The sequence below is a fragment of the Leopardus geoffroyi genome, chromosome E1, assembly GCF_018350155.1.
Source record: "Leopardus geoffroyi isolate Oge1 chromosome E1, O.geoffroyi_Oge1_pat1.0, whole genome shotgun sequence".
NCBI lineage: Eukaryota > Metazoa > Chordata > Mammalia > Carnivora > Felidae > Leopardus > Leopardus geoffroyi.
Genome location: NC_059330.1, coordinates 4,367,833 through 4,384,955, shown reverse-complemented (window position 1 = coordinate 4,384,955; position 17,123 = coordinate 4,367,833). Strand labels below are relative to the sequence as shown.

General features: G+C 53.8%; 1 protein-coding gene across 2 annotated transcripts in view; it reads left to right on the top strand.

Annotated features, from left to right (window-relative positions):
• Positions 1-208: 208 nt before the first annotated feature.
• The window catches only part of GAS7 (growth arrest specific 7), a 217,687-nt gene continuing 200,772 nt past the window's right edge, over positions 209-17,123 (top strand). The window contains exon 1 of one of the 2 annotated variants that reach the window (XM_045487365.1): positions 209-875. In XM_045487365.1, the coding sequence (XP_045343321.1) occupies positions 693-875 (183 nt within the window). In that variant the 5' untranslated portion in view covers positions 209-692. The remainder of the gene's footprint in view (positions 876-17,123) is intronic. The other variant, XM_045487364.1, reaches the window with a different exon arrangement.

Below are 17,123 nucleotides of genomic sequence, written 5' to 3'. Positions count from 1 at the left end.
GCGACCGCGGAGCCCGCCGGCGGCGGCCACCAGACCTACAAAGCCCGCACCGAAGGGCGTTGCTAGCGCCGCGGCTCGGGGCGGCGGGGGCGCGCGCGGGGAGACCCCTCCCCAGCGACCTGCCCCCTCGGCGGGCGTGGCCGCCCTGGCCCCGCCCCCGCCCCGCCCCCTCGCCTCCGCGCGAGCCCCAGCTCGGCCATCCCGGCCGCCAGCCCCTCTCCGCGGACCGCCCGGCCGCCCCCTCGCCGCGGAGCCGGGCCCTCGGCGATGCCCCGGATCCCACCACCTCCCCCGGGAGCTGCGCATTTCCGCGCGCCCGGGCAGCCCCCGCTCCGGCCGACCCCGGCGGCCGCAGCCCGCGCTCCGCGTCCCCGGGAAGTTGTCTCCGGAGCCCGCGGCGCCTGGGTCTCCTCCCCCTGAGCCCCGCCCCCCCCGCCCCGCGCCCGAGCTCCGAGCCGCCCGGCCCGGGGGCGTCGCCGCTTTTGCTCCGCGAAGCCAGCGAGTCTCCGCTGCCCTGCGCCGCGCGCGCGTCCCCCGCCTGCCCGGGGACCCCCCGCGCACCCCCCGAGACGGCGCGCGCCCAGAGCGCGGGAGCCCGGAGCGCCGGGCGCCTGGGACCCCGCGGAGCCGCTGCCCAGCCCGCGGGGCTCGGCCGGGATGCAGGCTGCGCTGTGAACCCCGGCGCCAAGGCCATGTCCGGCGCCCGCTGCCGGACCCTGTACCCCTTCTCCGGGGAGCGGCACGGCCAGGGGCTGCGCTTCGCCGCGGGCGAGCTCATCAGGCTACTGCAGGTTCCGGACGGCGGCTGGTGGGAAGGCGAGAAGGAGGACGGGCTCCGCGGCTGGTTCCCCGCGAGCTACGTGCAGTTGCTGGAGGTAAAAGGGGCGAGGGCCGGGGGGCCGGGAGACCCGGGGCTGCGGGGCTCGGCGCGCTCGCGTACCTGTTGCCCGCACCGGGGACGCCCCAGCCGCTCCCCGTCAGAGGGGGCGCCGCGGGGCGGGCTGGGGGTGCAGCCGCTGCGCGCCCCGACTCTGGGTGCGGTGGAGCCAGCGGGGCGCCCCTCCGGGCCGGGCGGCGCGGGGATCGCCCTCGGAGCGCCCCCCGTGCCGGGCCTCCCGAGCACATCGTGGCCGCCCTGAGGAAGGAGAACTTGTTGCCTGTGTGAGTTCTGGAGCGGGCGGGCGCGCTCCCGGCGGTGGCAGGGGGCCGGCCGAGGGCTGCGGAGTCCGGAGGTCTAGGCATAGAGGCTGGGAGGTTGGGGATCCGGAACAGCGGCGTCATCGGTTGGGCCCCGGAGCCCGCCGACCCGAGGACGGTCGTGCTGCCCCGGGTCAGGCTGCCTGGGGGCCGCCCACTTGCCGGTCAGCTGAGCCGCCCGCCCGATCCTGGGGTTCCTCCCCTGGTCCAGTGCCCCCAGGCTAAGGTCCAGAACCTAAAAGTGGTCTGTTCCGGGGGTTCTGGCCTGACCCCAGGGCTGCAGAGGACCTGCTGAGCCAAGTCGGCTGGCTGTTTATTGTCTGGGTGACAGTTGGGAGGTCTCCTTGTTCTCTAATCGCTGAGCTCTCGGTCACAGCCAGAGTGGCCTCCGAAGTTTCTGAAGTCCTTTGGTGGGGGCCGGGGGGGGGGTGGGCTGGGGAGGAGTGACTTCATAGGCTATCCCCTTTCCCAAAGGGCTGCCAGATTGTTGCCTGGCCTTAAACAGGCGGTTACCCACAACCGTGTAAGTATATAGTATAAACGTTCTGCTGAAACACCTCCCCAAATCACTGGAGACTGCATTTATTTATAATTTGACCCCTGACCTACTCTGCAAAGAACAGAGTAGGAAGTTTTGAGAGAAATTGCTCCGTGGGACCCAAAGAAAGAAAGAGAAAGAAAAAGAAAGAGAAGGAAAGATGGATGGATGGATGGATGGATGGATGGATGGATGTGGTGAAATGGTTATGGGTGAGTTTGCTGAGAAATATCCTGTGGAAATATGATCAGAACCCCGGCTGGATTCACAGAGCCTTCTTCCAGGGTCCAGAGGGCAATGCAAAAATTTCCCCTCCTCCTTATGAATTAGGAGCATTTGAGCAAAATTTAGGCTGGAAGAGATTTCAGGGTCTGAGCAGAAGAGGACGTTCCAGGGCGCTTTTTGGTTCTGTATTTTGAGACACCTGTGTACGCAGGGAAGGCTCAGGTGTGTTCCTCAGATCTGTGCCGAGGTTCAGAAGTAAAAGAAAACAGGTGTCGCGGCCTCCCTGTTGGTGGCTCAAAAGCAGCCCTGGGAGAGCCTCCTCTTTTCGAGTTCCCCTGGTGACCACACTTCTCCAGGAAGCACTGATGTGGAAATTTGGCAGTTGTGGGTCTGTCCGGTCAGGAGCGTCCCTGGCTGGGTGCCCAAAAGGAGTGTTTTGGGGTGTGGGTGGGGCTGGTGGGGTCTTAGGCTGCTGTTAGCAAGAGTGGGGGCTCTGCGTTTCCCTCTGGGGAGAGGGAGGCTTGAGCCAGACCCAGGGGGCAAACAGAACGATCAGCCGGGTCGGGCGCGTCCTGCGGGTAGATGTGCTGAGCAAATCTGTGGCGCGTGAGTGAGGGGCTTTTGGACAGCTGCCAACTGGTGACGCGCCGGGGGGGTGCCCATGTGTGGGAGCAGTACTGCTGAGAGGGGGGCCCGTTTGTGGAGCACCCACTAGGCGCCCGCTCCCCTGACCGCTCTGTGAAGGGGGAGGTGCTCTTCCCACATCCCAGGTGAGCAGAAGTGAAAGCAATTGCCCGAGGGAGTAATGCTTGTGTATTTGCTTAGCGGCTCAGAGGGCTGAATATTACCTCTGTGCCGGTTTTCAACGTGACAGTGTGGGCTCAACCGCTAACAGGTGAAGGAGGGAATGGTCTCGATGCTGCGGGAAAGGACAAGAGCAGTCCCTGTAGGAAGGATCGGAGATCGGGCCCTTTGTGTCTGGGCACCTCGTCGGTGAGCAGGCTGGACCTCAAGGGCGGAGGGCTGGGTCGGGCTGCAGGATATGTGGGGAGAGTCCCTGGGGGCTGGGGTGAGCCCTCAAAGGCAGACCCGGTTCGTGGAGAACGCACAGCTCCCAGGGGACTGGCCGGTACACGAAACCACACGTCTGGGGAAGCAGCGGGTTCGTCAAGCCTGGACGTTAGTGCAGGAGCCAGGAGGCTGGAGACGGGGCCCGGAGGTGGGAATCCTCATGGGACGTGTGCCTGCTGGAGGCATGGAGATCTGGAGGCCAGGGGAGCTGCTGGGGAGACAGGTACAGACAGAACGGACGGCACCAGCCTCCTGGTGGAGGAGTGGGGAGGCGGGGGCACCGCCAGGAGTGGTGGACAGAGTGATACCAAGAAGCCCCGTCTTGGCGGAAGGGTGCAGCAGGTTGAGAACAGCATATGCAAGATGGACGCTCCTCAAGGATTCCTTGCTCGCTCGGATAAAGAAAGTGGAACTGAGAGGCCCTTGGCTTTGCAAGCCGCACACCCCACGGAGGGGAGCTGGGAGCTAGCTGTGACAGAGCTGAAAGATCTGTCCTGGAGGCCGGCCAGCCCCGGGGGAGAGGCCAGCTTGGGGAGATTCTTGTCCTGGTTCCTGGGGGGAGAATCTCTTTGGTCAGGCCATCGAGGAAGTGGGAGAAGGGTACAGCACGTCCTTGGTTTCCAGAAAGCGGCCCCCAGGAAGGTGTCAGCCCAAGAGGAGAAGTGTGGGGGGCCAAGGGCTGGGCACAAGGGGATGGTGGAGCCTTCCAGAGGAGGAGAGCACTGGAAGAGGGAACGCGTCTTTCCCAAGAAAGATGTAAGGTGAGATGTAAGGGCCCTGAGATAAGAACCGCCAGAATAATCTTTCTTGAGGGTCTCTTCAGCCTTGCATGAAGAAGGGGAGGAGCTGAGAAGTTTCCTGATACATGGGAGACGTGGTCGAGGAGCTGAGACGGGGGCTGGAGACTTCAGGGGAATGTTCTGCCCGCTCCAAGCCAGGCCAGGATCCCCTGCATAGACTGGAGGCCCTGTGGGGGCAGAGGTTTCTGCCAGACTTGTGGGGTGCCTGGTGCCTGACAAACAGCTCCTGGGGGAGGCAGGCAGAGCCCAGATGCCCGTCCCTGGGGAAGCGCCCGAGAGTTGGACGTGGGCAGATCCGGTGGCTGGAGGGCCAGGAATTCCCCGCCGTCTGCTCTTAACTTTGAATGGAGAGAACAAATTGGGGACCCAGAAGATACTGTAAGGCATCTGTGGAAACCCCCAGAGCTTTTGGGAAATAATTCTGGAGGGGGGAATAAGACTGGAACACAAACACCCCAGAGTTTTCCGTGACTGAAGTGCTGTTCTGAGAATCTGCCGTCTGGCCACGAGGTGCGGGCCTCAGGGGCCAGGGCGACGTGACGTTGTTGGCCAGCACAACGAGACGTCCCCTCCTTGAACCCGGTCACCTCTCCGCCTTCTGTTCTCTCGCTTTGGGTTCACGTGCTCCTGCCGGAGCTTCCAAGGTGTGGATGTGAGGGACGTGGAGCTGGGGAGGGGGGCTGTGCCGTGGATAATCGATGGCCGTGTAACAGGCCACCCCGGAACTCAGTACCGCGACACAAGCATTTACCATCACGTCGCACATTGCTGGGGACCGACCGGGCTCCGCCGGGTGGTTCTTCTGCTGGTCTCTCTTGGCATCTGTCACGCCTCACGGTGGCCAGGGCTGGGGTCCCCGGGGCAGGCAGAGCTGGGCAGGGACTCCAAAGTGGCATTTTCACTCTCTCGCTTGGCGTGTTGGTGTTTTTCCAAGTGACTTTCTTCTCTTCGCTTTGTGTCGCATCCTCCAGGGCCTTTCCGCACGGCCTTTCCCTCTAGCAGGGAGCTGGAGTCTTTCCAGGGTGGCCGGCTTCCAAGAACGCACGTTACGAATTGCCCGGCCCTCCTAAGGCTTGGGCTCAGGACTGGCAGCTCACTTCTGGCACATTCGATTGGTAAACCGAGTCACTGGAGCAGGAGATCCTGTGTGGGAAGGAGGTGCATACGGGTGTGGGTATGGGTATGGACACAGGTCCATTGAAGGTTGTTTTGCACACTGGCAACCTCAGGAGGGGAGGGAGAACACGTCTGGCACAGTGTGCCAGCCTAAACTGATGAGAGAGAGCGCCTCCCCAGAGCGAGGCAGGGTGCAGGAGTCTTAGCTGGTTTGCTAGAAAATTCTCCACGGCCATCCTCAGACGAGATTTTCTCTTCTTTAAAAAAAAAAATTTTTTTTTAAGGTGCCAGGGATTTCTTTATAAAGGCCACCTGATAAATGTTGCAGCTGAATTTGGAACCAGATTTTCCTGTTCCTAAAGCCTGAGTCTGTCCACTGGGGCATTGGCCGTCCAGCCTTCTTGGGTTGGGTCGGCTTTGTGCTGGTTATTAATAGACACCGTGTATCCTAGCTGCCCAGTATCTAGTGGATGCTTGCTTTGTTACACAAATTGATTTTATGATACTCATTTTTAAAAAAATTTTAAGTTTATTTCTTTTGAGAGATACAAGAGAGAGTGAGTGGGGGGAGGGCGGAGAGAGAGAGGGAGAGAGAGAGAGAATCCCAACCAGGCTCCGTGCTGCCAGCACAAAGCCCGATGCGGGCTCGAACTCACGAACCGTGAGATCATGACCTGAGCCGAAACCAAGAGTCAGACACGCCCAACCGACTGAGCCACCCAGGGCGCCCCTACACAAATTGATTTCAATACACGGCCTTTTTTTCTCTAACGGGAGCGTTACCTAAAGTGGGTGTGACCTTGTCAATTTTTTTTTTTTTTCTTTTCCTTTTTCTTTTTTTCTTAAGGCAGTTCATTATCCGGTCTGTTCCCAAAGCTGTAATTAGGGCTGGTGGCTCGCAGAGTATGGCACGGTGACCAAAAAAGACCAGCGTGCTTTGTGCGGTCGTCACGGAGTCATTCTGCCCTTTGATTTGGGGGCTCGCGGTCCACGGTAGTAGTTCCCGCTGTTTGAAAAATCTACCTTGAGCTCATCCCTCCGTCCGCCTCTGTTCGGGAACCTACCCCCTCGTCCCCGCTGCGCACGGGGCTGGTCAAGTGCCCCCCGCCCCAGGACTTCAAAGCAGTGGGCAGGGCTTACGGATGCCAGGGATTCAGGGCATCTCTACAAAAGTTCCCTTAGCAACACGTCGGCAGGAATCCCTGACATCTGTTCACCATCACGTGGATCCCTGCTGCCCGTGACCACCTAGAAACGTGAATGAGATGCTGACCTTCCTGGACTCTTCCAGCCTAGAAACAAACCTGTGTTTTATCTGGCCGTCTGAGTGACCTCCTCTATGAGCGTGGATGCCGGGCGGCACTTTGCTCGGGAGAGAGAATGTTCGGTACATGTCAGGCGTGGGGATTTTTGTGAGGCTGCTCCAGGGGACGTCGGTCTGTTGGGTTTTGCTCCCTTATTACGCACAGCGGCAAGGGAGCACATTTTCTCACAGAATGCCAGCACGGAGCCGCCTGGCAAAATTACTAGATTCCTCCCTCCCTGCCCCGGCGAGGCTCCTGGGGTGGCGTTTCCACCTATGCAGAGAAGTAGCAATGGCGGCCGGCAGGTGGTCCCGCTTTGCCCTCTGGTTCATCGGATCCAACAGATGTATGAATTTGTGAGAAGTTTTCGTGGATTCGCGAGGACTCCCCTGCCTCCTCCCTGCACGGTTAGTATCTCCCCAGTCTGCTATCTGATAAAGACGTGCTCTGTTATTTGGGGCGCCCGGGTGGCTCAGTGTGTTAAGCGTCCGACTTCGGCTCAGGTCACCATCTCACAGTTCGTGAGTTCGAGCCCCGCCTCGGGCTCTGTGCTGACAGCTGGGAGCCTGGAGCCTGCTTTGGATTCTGTGTCTCCCTCTCTCTCTGCCCCTCCCCCGCTTACTTTCTGTCTGTTTCAAAAATAAATACACATTTAAAAGAAAAAAAAAAAAAGATGTGCTTTATTAGGTTAGCCTTGGTCGACTGTATTTATCTCATTTGTCGAGCTGAGATTTAGACTCGACCCCCAGGTACTCAGTTTCCTACGTCCAGGGTCGACTCCTCATCTGTCAGTCCTCCTCAATGCCTTCTGTCCCCTACCCACCAAACCACGGTGAATGTCCCTACCATCTCTCTCTTCTCCGCCTCCCCTGGCACTGTCTCCCCCCCACCCCTTCTTGTCACCCCCCCCCCCCCTTACCTTCTCTATTCCTGTTCATTATGTTAGCAAGCCCAGTCTGCTCTCCATTAGAAACGTTGCTCAAAGACTTCTCCTTCTTCCCTGGTGTCAGCACACTTTTTCTGTATAAGGCTAGGAAGCATTTTAGGTTTTGTGGCCAAGGGGCTGTGTCACCGGGATTTGTGAGCCAGCCAGAGGTGGTGAGCCACGAGCGTGCCCCATATGGTCTCTGTCCCAGCTACTCAGCTGTGCCGTTAGACTGTGAAGCTGATATAGACGATCCGAAAACCGATGGGTGTGGTTCAGTGCCAATAAAACTTTATTTACAGACACTGAGGTTTGACTTTGTTACAATTTTCATGGGCCGTTTGGCATTATTCTTCCTTTGCTTAAATTTTCAGCCATTTCATGGGGCACCTGGGGGGCTCAGTCGGTTGAACGTTGACTTCAGCTCAGGTTGCAATGGCGTGGTTCGTGAGCTCGAGCCCCGCATCGGCTCTCTGCTGTGAGGCTGTCCGCGCAGAGCCCGCTTCGGACCCTCTGTCCCCCCTCTCTCTGCCCTTCCCCCACTTGCACTGTCTCTCAAAATAAATGATAAAAAAAAAATAAAAGCCATCCTTAGTTTATAGGCTGAGTGTAGTTTAGAAGTTCAGATACGCACAACTTGATTGTTCCGTAAAAGTCCGTATTCTGCACAGTAGAAGAAACGTGCTGTGAAATAATTTGGGGTTCCTTGCCCTTACCCCAGGTTTACATTTCGGTTCTGGGGGGCACTTCACTAAAGACAGCTCCATTCCAGGGGTCCAGCTGCTTCTTGCTGTCATTCGGGCATCTCCTGGGCTGTCCTCCCCATGTGGGCCTTTGCCGTCTGTCTGTCCAGGCAGTTGCCAGAGACAATACAACTCTCTGCCGGGTCCCTCGTCTGGTCCCTCGTCTGGAGCTCTCTCCTTCTCAGCAGTTTTTGGGAGGACAGTATCGTTCTCGGACTCGGAGCCTTCTTCCCCGCTCCGCTGGTACGTGTGTAAATGTTTAAGACCAGCTTAGGCGGGGAGGTGCAAAGTCCTGATGAGGAAGCGTTTGCCAGTTTCTGGGGTATCCGAACTGCCACCGTGGCTGATCGCAGTGGACGATATTGGACACAGAACGTGGTGTACAGTTAAGAAATACGACGTGCTGATTTGATTCGTTTATATGTTGTGTGCAGACGGTGCAGTTTCATTGTACTGGTACGCTGCCACCCGTCACGTGATTGTCCCTTCTTTCCGGCGGTGGTTGGTGGCTGGTTTTCTAAGTGCCGCAGAAAGCCTGTGGTTGGATCAGAGGGGAGGGCGCACTCTGGTGTGTTTTGGAGAGCTCATCTGGGCTGGCGAGTGCAGACTGGCTGTGAGGAGGGTAGGAAGGGAAGCTCAGTGGTGGCCGTGGGTGGTGGCCGCGTGGCCGTGGTAAGGGGGCGGACCTGGGGTGTGTTCTATAGGTGGCCTGAAAACACTTGTCGGTGGATTGACTCTGGGGGTGCACGTCTCTCCTCTTGCATATTGCATGTGAGTTGTGATAACCCTTTCCTGACTATGTTCTCCTTTTTTTTGAGAGAGGGAGAGAGAGATAGAGGGTGGGAGAGAGGAGCAGAGGGGCAGAGAGAGAGAATCTTAAGCAGGCTCCAGTCCGTGAGTTCGAGCCCCACGTCAGGCTCTGTGCTGACAGCTCAGAGCCTGGAGCCTGCTTTGGATTCTGTGTCTCCCTCTCTCTCTCCCCCTCCCCTGCTCACGCTCTGCCTCTCTCTGCCTCTCAAAAATGAATAAACATTAAAAAAAAAAAAAAGAGTTGGACGCTTAACCGACTGAGCCACCCAGGTGCCCCTCCTGTGAATCGTCTGTCCATTCTGCCACCAGAGACTCCTTCCTTAAAGCACGAGGGAAAGGCAAATAAAAATTGGGAAGAAGTTAACGTCTTGAATGCAGAAAGCGCTTTTTATAAATTATGAAAACATGCACAAAGGAGCGCATCCGTACGAGAATGGGCAGAGAGCTTGGGTAGATGCTTGATGAAAAAAGGTGTGCGAAGTCGTCGTCAGCATATTCAGTCTCGCTGGTAAGCAAAGAATGGCACGTTTTAAAAAACACACTTCCTTTAATGAAAACTGTCAACGTTAAAAAAGAACGAGCATTGGCAGGGGTGTGGGAAGATCGTCCTGTGCTCCCTGGAGGGTAATTGGGCAATATACTCTAAAGGCCTTCATAACGTACATGTCCTCTGATCCAACGGTTCCATTTCTAGAAATTTGGACCCCGGAAGCATCTGATCGGCAAGCCGTGGGCATCAGGAAGCCCACCGTGGCACCGTGTCTAATGCTGGAGTGTGAATTGGCCACAGCCTCACCGTCCACCAGGAGGAGCTGGCTAAGATAAGGCTCACTTGTGCCGAGCACAAGGTCAGACGGGCAGAAGGGGCTCGACAGCTATATTGAAGCTGAATTAAAAAAAAAAAATACGGGATTTGGTCAGTGATGTTAAATATTTCATGGAGTCAGTGTAGTTTAGATTCACCGTATGACGAGGCAAAGAGAGCTGGCATGTCCAGGAATGAATTGCTTTTTAAAAGCAGGGACCGTGTGTAACGTGCATTCTGTAAGTGTCCTTTCGTGGAGAGAACAGGTTGAAGGGATACTTGGTGGCTCAGGACCCCGTTCTTTTAAAGATCCTTAGTTAGCAGCAAATCTCTGTCTTTTGGGGGAGGGGAGGTGGTTTTAATTTTTTTTTTTTTTTTGGAAACAGCCAAAATTCACTTGGAGCCACATCTGGTGTGTCTGTACATGTGACTATCTGTCTATCACCTTGTTGCAAAAAAGACTTAAAGCAGCTTACCAAAAAGCTTACGGCACGGAAAGATAAAAGCGTAAATGCGCAAGGAAATCTGGAAAGGAGAAAAGAAGGTAACAGACACAGTGAAGTTTGAAGAGCAGGGAGGGAAGTTGGATTAAGTGATGCTGTTCAGGGGTTAAAAGAAGTCCTTTCCTTCAGGTAATGATGTGACAGAGCTGTTCTCAGCAGGGAGTAGCAGAAGGGTTGGGCACGGTGGGCTACGTGCTGTATCAGTCAGGATGGGTTAGGATATGCCGCCGTAACAAACAGCCCCCAGATCTCAGTGGGTAAAACAACCTAGGTTTGCCTCTTCCTCGGGCTGCAGGTCCATTGCAAGTTGGTTTGGGGCTGTAAGACCCTCTGGGACCCAGGATGCAGCAGCAACCACTGGAATCCTGCTGGTGGCATGTCAGTGGTCCCTAAAGCTTCTGCCCGGAAGCGACTTACGATACTTGCTTGTGATCCTATTTCATTGACCAAAGCACACCCAATGTGCTAGGTAGCCGTCTCGCCATGTGCGCAGAAGGAGGAAAGGAGCGAGCTGAATATGTGTGGACAGCTCTGTTGACCACCACCTGTGTGTTCACTCGGTGGGGGGGGGTGGGGGTGGGATGATGCCCCAGTTCTGGGCTCTTTAAGGCTCAGCGTTGAATGGTCATCCTTACAGCCGTGCTTCTTAAACTGAATTCAGTGCTTCTAAAGAATTTTTTTTATGTTTGTTTATTTTTGAGAGAGAGAGAGAGAGACAATGAGCGGAGGAGGAGCAGAGAGAGAGAGGGAAACACAGAATGGGAAGCAGGGTCCAGGCTCTGAGCCATCAGCACAGAGCCTGATGCGAGGCTTGAACCCACGAACCGTGAGATCATAACCTGAGATGAGGTTGGATGCTCAACCAACTGAGCCACCCAGGTGCCCCTGAATTCAGTGCTTCTAGACAGGGTTCTCAAAATGAACTCCCTGGGTCTTGTTGGTTAGATTTCTGGCTCAGCAGACCTGGGATAGGGCCCCAGGTGCTGCGTGTCTGAAGAGCTCCCATTGACGCTAAGTCCTCAGCCACAGTGCAGACCTCCACGGGTCCCTCTAGCTCCTGAGAGCCAGGGTGAACTCTTACTTTTCTCAGGAAGCCGCTCTCCCCATCCCCAAGCTGTCCCGGCATCTAGCACCCTCCTGGACCCAGGAATAGATATTTCACCTAGAAGTCTTGAACAGACGTAGTCGTTTTCTGACCCTAGACTTTCTGTGATTTTTTTTTTTCCCTCTTTGTGGTCAATACATCTGTCACAACTTCTAGTTCAACCAAAAGCAGGCATTTGTATTTGAGCATCTACTATGGACTATCTCTCCACAAGGCTCGGTGAGCTACAGCCAAGACAGGGAGCTGAGGTTAGTGGCTGTTCTTTGAGGAGCCCTAAGGGATGCGCCGTCCCCTCCAGGGTGACTCTGGCAGGTGACCTAGGAGACTTGAGTTTCACACTTGTTCCTTTGGAATGAAAGCTGTTTTAGTCTCCAGGGCCTTAATCCCTCCTGTCTCCTTTGCTTCTTTGATGTACGGAGAACTCCAGGATCAGTCAATAACAAAAAAACTAATTAGATTATAAAAACTCCTTAGAAGTGGTATTTTAAAAATTCTACAGAAATGAGCCCTTGTCCTAATTTCATCATGACAGAGGATCTTTACTTTAGCAGTGGCTTGGGGAAGAATGTCACCGAGGCATTAGTTTCTGATTCCTAGTATAATTTAGAAATAGGAAATCTGAGTCTAGTGTTCTCATTTAGCAAGTTCCTTCTTCCTTCCTTTCTCTTCCTTCCTTCCTTCCTTCCTTCCTTCCTTCCTTCCTTCCTTCCTTCCTTCTTCCCTCCCTCCCTCCCTCTTTCTTCCTTCCTTCCTTCCTTTCTCTTCCTTCCTCCCTCCCTTCCTTCCTTCCTTCCATTTTCTTTCTTTCTTTCTTTCTTTCTTTCTTTCTTTCTTTCTTTCTTTCTTTCTTTCTCTTTCTCTCTCTCTCTCTCTCTCTCTCTTTCTTTCTCTCTCTCTTTCCCTGCAAGCCTTTGTTGTGTTCAGAATGAAAAATGAAACTGGGTTGAGTTTTTGATAACCAAGGAAATGCCCAGCACAGACTCTCCTAATCTGATACTCAAGCCTAATATTGTCATTTATTTATTTTTATTTTATTTATGCATTTAAATATTTAAATGTTTATTAAAAAAATTTTTTAATGTTTATTCGTGTTTTGAGACACAGAGTGCGAGCGGGGGAGGGACAGAGAGAGGGGGAGACACAGAATCCGAAGCAGGCTCCAGGCTCTGAGCCGTCGGCACAGAGCCCCATGTGGGGCTTGAACCCATGAAACATGAGATCGTGACCCGAGCCGAAGTCGGACACTTAACTGACTAAGTCCCCGAATACTTTCATATTTTTAAGAAAGTTATGAGGGTCTGGGACTGTGTTCTGGGTGACGGCACATGCTTACAACCTGCCTGTACGACATCACATTACTGCAGGGCACTGAGACCATGCTTCTCACACACTAACGCACATGCGGAGCACATGTGCGGAGCACGTGGGGACTTGATAAAATTCTGATTCTGATTCAGTAGGTCAGGGTTAGGGCCCCAAGCTCTGCATTTTCTACCTCTAGCTCCCAAGCTAGGATCGTGTTGTTGGCTTTTGGGCTGCGATTAGAGGAGCAAAGCATCTAAATCACCTGAGGGGTTTTTAAATTTGCCTGTAAGTCATGATTAAGTCCTGAGATTAGATTGGATTTTGTTTATCTTTTTTTTTTTATTTTAGTGGATTATATGAGGCCACCCAGGGTAATAGAAAGAACACAGGCTTTGGAATTAGGAATTAGACTCCTCTTTGAATCTATTTAATCAGAGGACAGAGAGGGAGGTGGCCAAGAGGTAGGTTGGGGAGGGGGGTGGCTGGTGTCCTGTTTGCCCAGAGGGGTCCCTCCGTCACAGGGCGGGTGTGACGCTCAGGAACGCTTTGCTGGGGACGGGAGCTGGCCGTGGACGAAGCAAGGCTGGGGAGCACAGTGGTGAGTGACGGGAGCGTGGCCGGCCGGGGTCTTGACTGCAGACTGAACCTCGATGGCAGAGAGCGAGCCAGGATGGTCTCTCGCCAGATCCCAGCAGGACAGTCTTGCAGCGGGGTGTGGCCTCCATATCTTGAAGCCCTTTATCAGTTCGGAGGGGACACTGGATGCCTGGCGTGGTTTGCTTTGTGAGCTGGAATGTGAGCCCTGTGTCTGCCCCGCATGTGGACTGCTCAGAACACACTCAAGGGCGGGGCGGGACCGTGTCCCCCCCCACCACGTCCCCCCACCCGTGTGGCAAGAGTGTGGCAGCTCTGGGTTCCAGTCCTGGCTCAGCCCTTGCTGCCTGTGGGACCCTGGGCAAGCTGCAGAACCTTGTAAAGTTTTATGGGGCTCCTGTGAGGGTCGGGAGAGCCTGGAGGGGCTCTGGCACCTTGTATACACCCTGTAAATGGATTTGACACCCCGTGTGCTCTGGGCATCGTGCCAGGTTGCTTGCTGATAGCTGCCTGTTTCCTGGGGCCTCCACTGGGGGCGCTACTGAGGTGGGAGAAACCTTTTTCCAAGGGCCCCTCTGAGGTCACCGTGCAAGCCTGTCCCATTGCAGTACTGTGGTCATGGCGTGTGGCCTGCGGGCACAATCGGCCTGGCATCTTATTTAAAAAAAAATTTTTATGTTTATTTATTTTTGAGAGAGAGAGAGAGAGCGCACGAGCAGGGGAGGGGCAGAGAGAGAGAGACAGGCAGACAGACAGACAGAATCTGAAGCAGGTTCCAGGCTCCGAGCTGTCAGCACAGAGCCCGACGCGGGGCTCAAACCCACGAACCGTGAGATCATGACCTGAGCCGAAGTCAGACGCTTAACCAACTGAGCCCCCCAGGCGCCCCTCTGTTTTACTTTATTTTTAAAAAGATTTTGTTTTTAAGTAATATTTGTACCCAGTGTGGGGCTCAAACTTACAACCCTGGGATCGAGTCCCATGCTGTAATGACTGAGCCAGCTAAGTGCCCCTGTTTCTTTCTTTCTCTCGCTCTTTCTAAGAGAGAGTAAGTGAGTGAGCGCGAGCCGGGGGGAGGGGCAGAGGGAGAGAGAGAGAATCTTAAGCAGGTTCCACACTCAGTGCAGAGCCTGACTCGGGCTCCATGCCACAGCTCTGGGTTCATAATCTGAGCCAAAATCAAGAGTTGGACGCTCAACCAATGGAGCACCCCCCCCAGGCACCCCTCTTTCTATTGTAATATTTCTATTGAGTTATAATTCATATCCCCTTGGAAGCGTACAATTCAGTGATTTTTTTTTTTTTTTTTTACCATATTTATAGCATTTTGCAGCCATTACCATGATCAGTTTTGGGCCATTTCATCTGTACCCTTGCTTATGAACCGTCACTCTCCATTTCCCCCCAACATCCCGGCCCTAGGCAGTGACTCATCTGTGTCTTAGAGATTTGCCAATTCTGGATAGATCCTGTAAGTGGAATCCTACAATTTATGGTCTTTGGTGTCTGGCTTCTTTCACTTAGCATAATGTTTTCAAGTTCATCCACATGGTAGTGTGAATCAGGACTGCGTTCCTTTTCATGGCTGAGTAATATTCCGCTGTATGGATGTACCATGTTTTATTTATCCATTCTTCCACTGTTGGACATTCGGGTTATTTCTTCTGTTTGGCTCGTATGAACATTGCTCCTACGAATGTTTGTGTGCAAGTTTTTGCACGGACTTGGGGGCACCTGGCTGGCTTAGTGGGAAGAGCGTGTAACTCTTGATCTCGGGGCTGTGAGTTCGAGCCCCGTGTTGGGTGTGGAGATTACTAATAAATAAATAGACGTAATTCCCATCACCTATTATGTAAACAAAACCCAAGTTTTTGTGTGGCTGTGTGTTTTTATTTCTTCTGGGTATATACTTTGGAGCGAAAGTGCTGGGTCCAGTGGTAACTCTACATGGTGACCAGAGAAAGTGCTGGGTCCAGCAATTTGAGGAACTGCCAGACTGTTCTCCGAAAGGTGCCCCCCCATCTTACAATTCCAGCAGCGGTGGAGGAGAATTCCATTTTGTCTCCTCGCCGACGCTTATTATTATCTGTCCTTTTAATTATAGTTGTGCTAGTGGATGTGAAGTGGGGTCTCCTGGAGGTGGGGGTGTGTGTTTTACTGATGACTAAGGATGTTGAGCATCTTTTCATGTGCTCATTGGCCATCAGTGTATCTTTTTTCGTTTATTATTGTTCTTAACATGTATTTATTTTTGAGAGACAGAGACAGAGCATGAGTAGGGGAGGGGCAGAGAGAGAGGGAGACACAGAATCCGAAGCAGGCTCCAGGCTCCGAGCTGTCGGCACAGAGCCCGATGCGGGGCTCGAACCCACGAACCGTGAGATCATGACCCGAAGTCGGACGCTCAACCGACTGAGCCACCCAGGCGCCCTGCCATTGGTATATCTTTAGAGAAACGTCTGTTGAGATTCTTTGACCATTTTTATTTTTATTATTTTTTAAATGTTTATTTACTTATTTTGAGAGAATGAGAGTGAGCAGAGGAGGGGCAGAGAGGGAAAGAGACAGAGAGAATCCCAAGCAGGCCCCACACTGTCAGTGCAGAGCCCGACGTGGGGCTCAGTGTCACGAACCTCGAGATCATGACCTGAGCCGAAACCAAGAGTGGGGTGCTCAACCGACTGAGCCACCCAAGCACCCCTTGGACCATTTTTTTAACTGGTGATTCGCTTTTTGTGTTTTTGTTTTTGTTGCTGTGGTCTCTTCTGTTTTTCTTTTCTTTTGTAGCCAGATTAACTTCCCATTTGTTGGCTTTGGGTGTTAGCATCCTGGGAAGACCCAGGCAGCACAGTTCCCCTGTGTTCCTCCAGACCTCTCAGCACTCACCCCCCTGTATTGGAATTCTCTGTGCCCTTATCATATTGTTGAGGTTTTGAGGTCAAGGATTGGTTCTCTGATCTTTATAGACTCATCTCTTATCGTACTATCAGGCATAGGCATTTGATTTAAATTTTTTTTTTTTTCAACGTTTATTTATTTTTGGGACAGAGAGAGACAGAGCATGAACGGGGGAGGGGCAGAGAGAGAGGGAGACACAGAATCGGAAACAGGCTCCAGGCTCTGAGCCATCAGCCCAGAGCCTGACGCGGGGCTCGAACTCCCGGACCGCGAGATCGTGACCTGGCTGAAGTCGGACGCTTAACCGACTGCACCACCCAGGCGCCCCAGCATTTGATTTAAAAACAAACAAAAAAAACCCAAAAAGAACCACGGTTCAGTCACTTCCACCAATGTATGCAAGATTTGGTTTGCTCTGCATGGGATCTGTGGGCTTCACCCGGGGGGAGAAAACAGTAAAAAGTTTACAGAGTGACGTTCTTACAGAATCTCTGTTCTCCATCCACACACCTTACGCCTAAGGACTGTGGGTGATAAGACCTTGGAGAGAGAGAGTGCACCATTCAGAGCACAGCATCCCCGCTGTGGGATCAAATACCTCGAGTACATGAAGTAGGCTTGTCACCTTGTATATAAAGGGCAACAAACCTTTATTATTTCCTGCTGGCAAGAGAAAACAGGTGTGGAGGAAATTGATCTCCTGCCAGACTGACTTGATTACTGGGTCGCTCCTAGAATCCCAGAATGGGAGTTTTCTTGGTTTTTGTAGTATGTGGGGGAGGCAGTCGGGCGTCACCGTGTTGGCAGCTGAACAGATCTGGGTGTGGGCGCTGGCTCTAGGAGACTTTGGGCATGCGGATTACCTGACCTTGGACCTCAGTTTCCCTGTCTTTAAAATGGGGATAATGAGGCCATCATCAGAGCATCCTTGAACGTTGGAACTGTCTCTTTTGGCATAAATGCCCCATGGACATCGGGGCACAGTGTGACCCTCCGTGTGACCAAGTGAAGCCTTACCTACAGGTCAGTAACTAAAGGGAATCTTATCCTGGGGCATGTGGCAGATAAAGCATCGTGTAAACACAGAATTTTCTGCAGAAGATTGCATCATCAGGTCCGGAGACATCTCCCTGACTGGTCAGGTTCCTTCTCAGAGTGAGGGTAGATGCCCTCCTCTCTGTTTT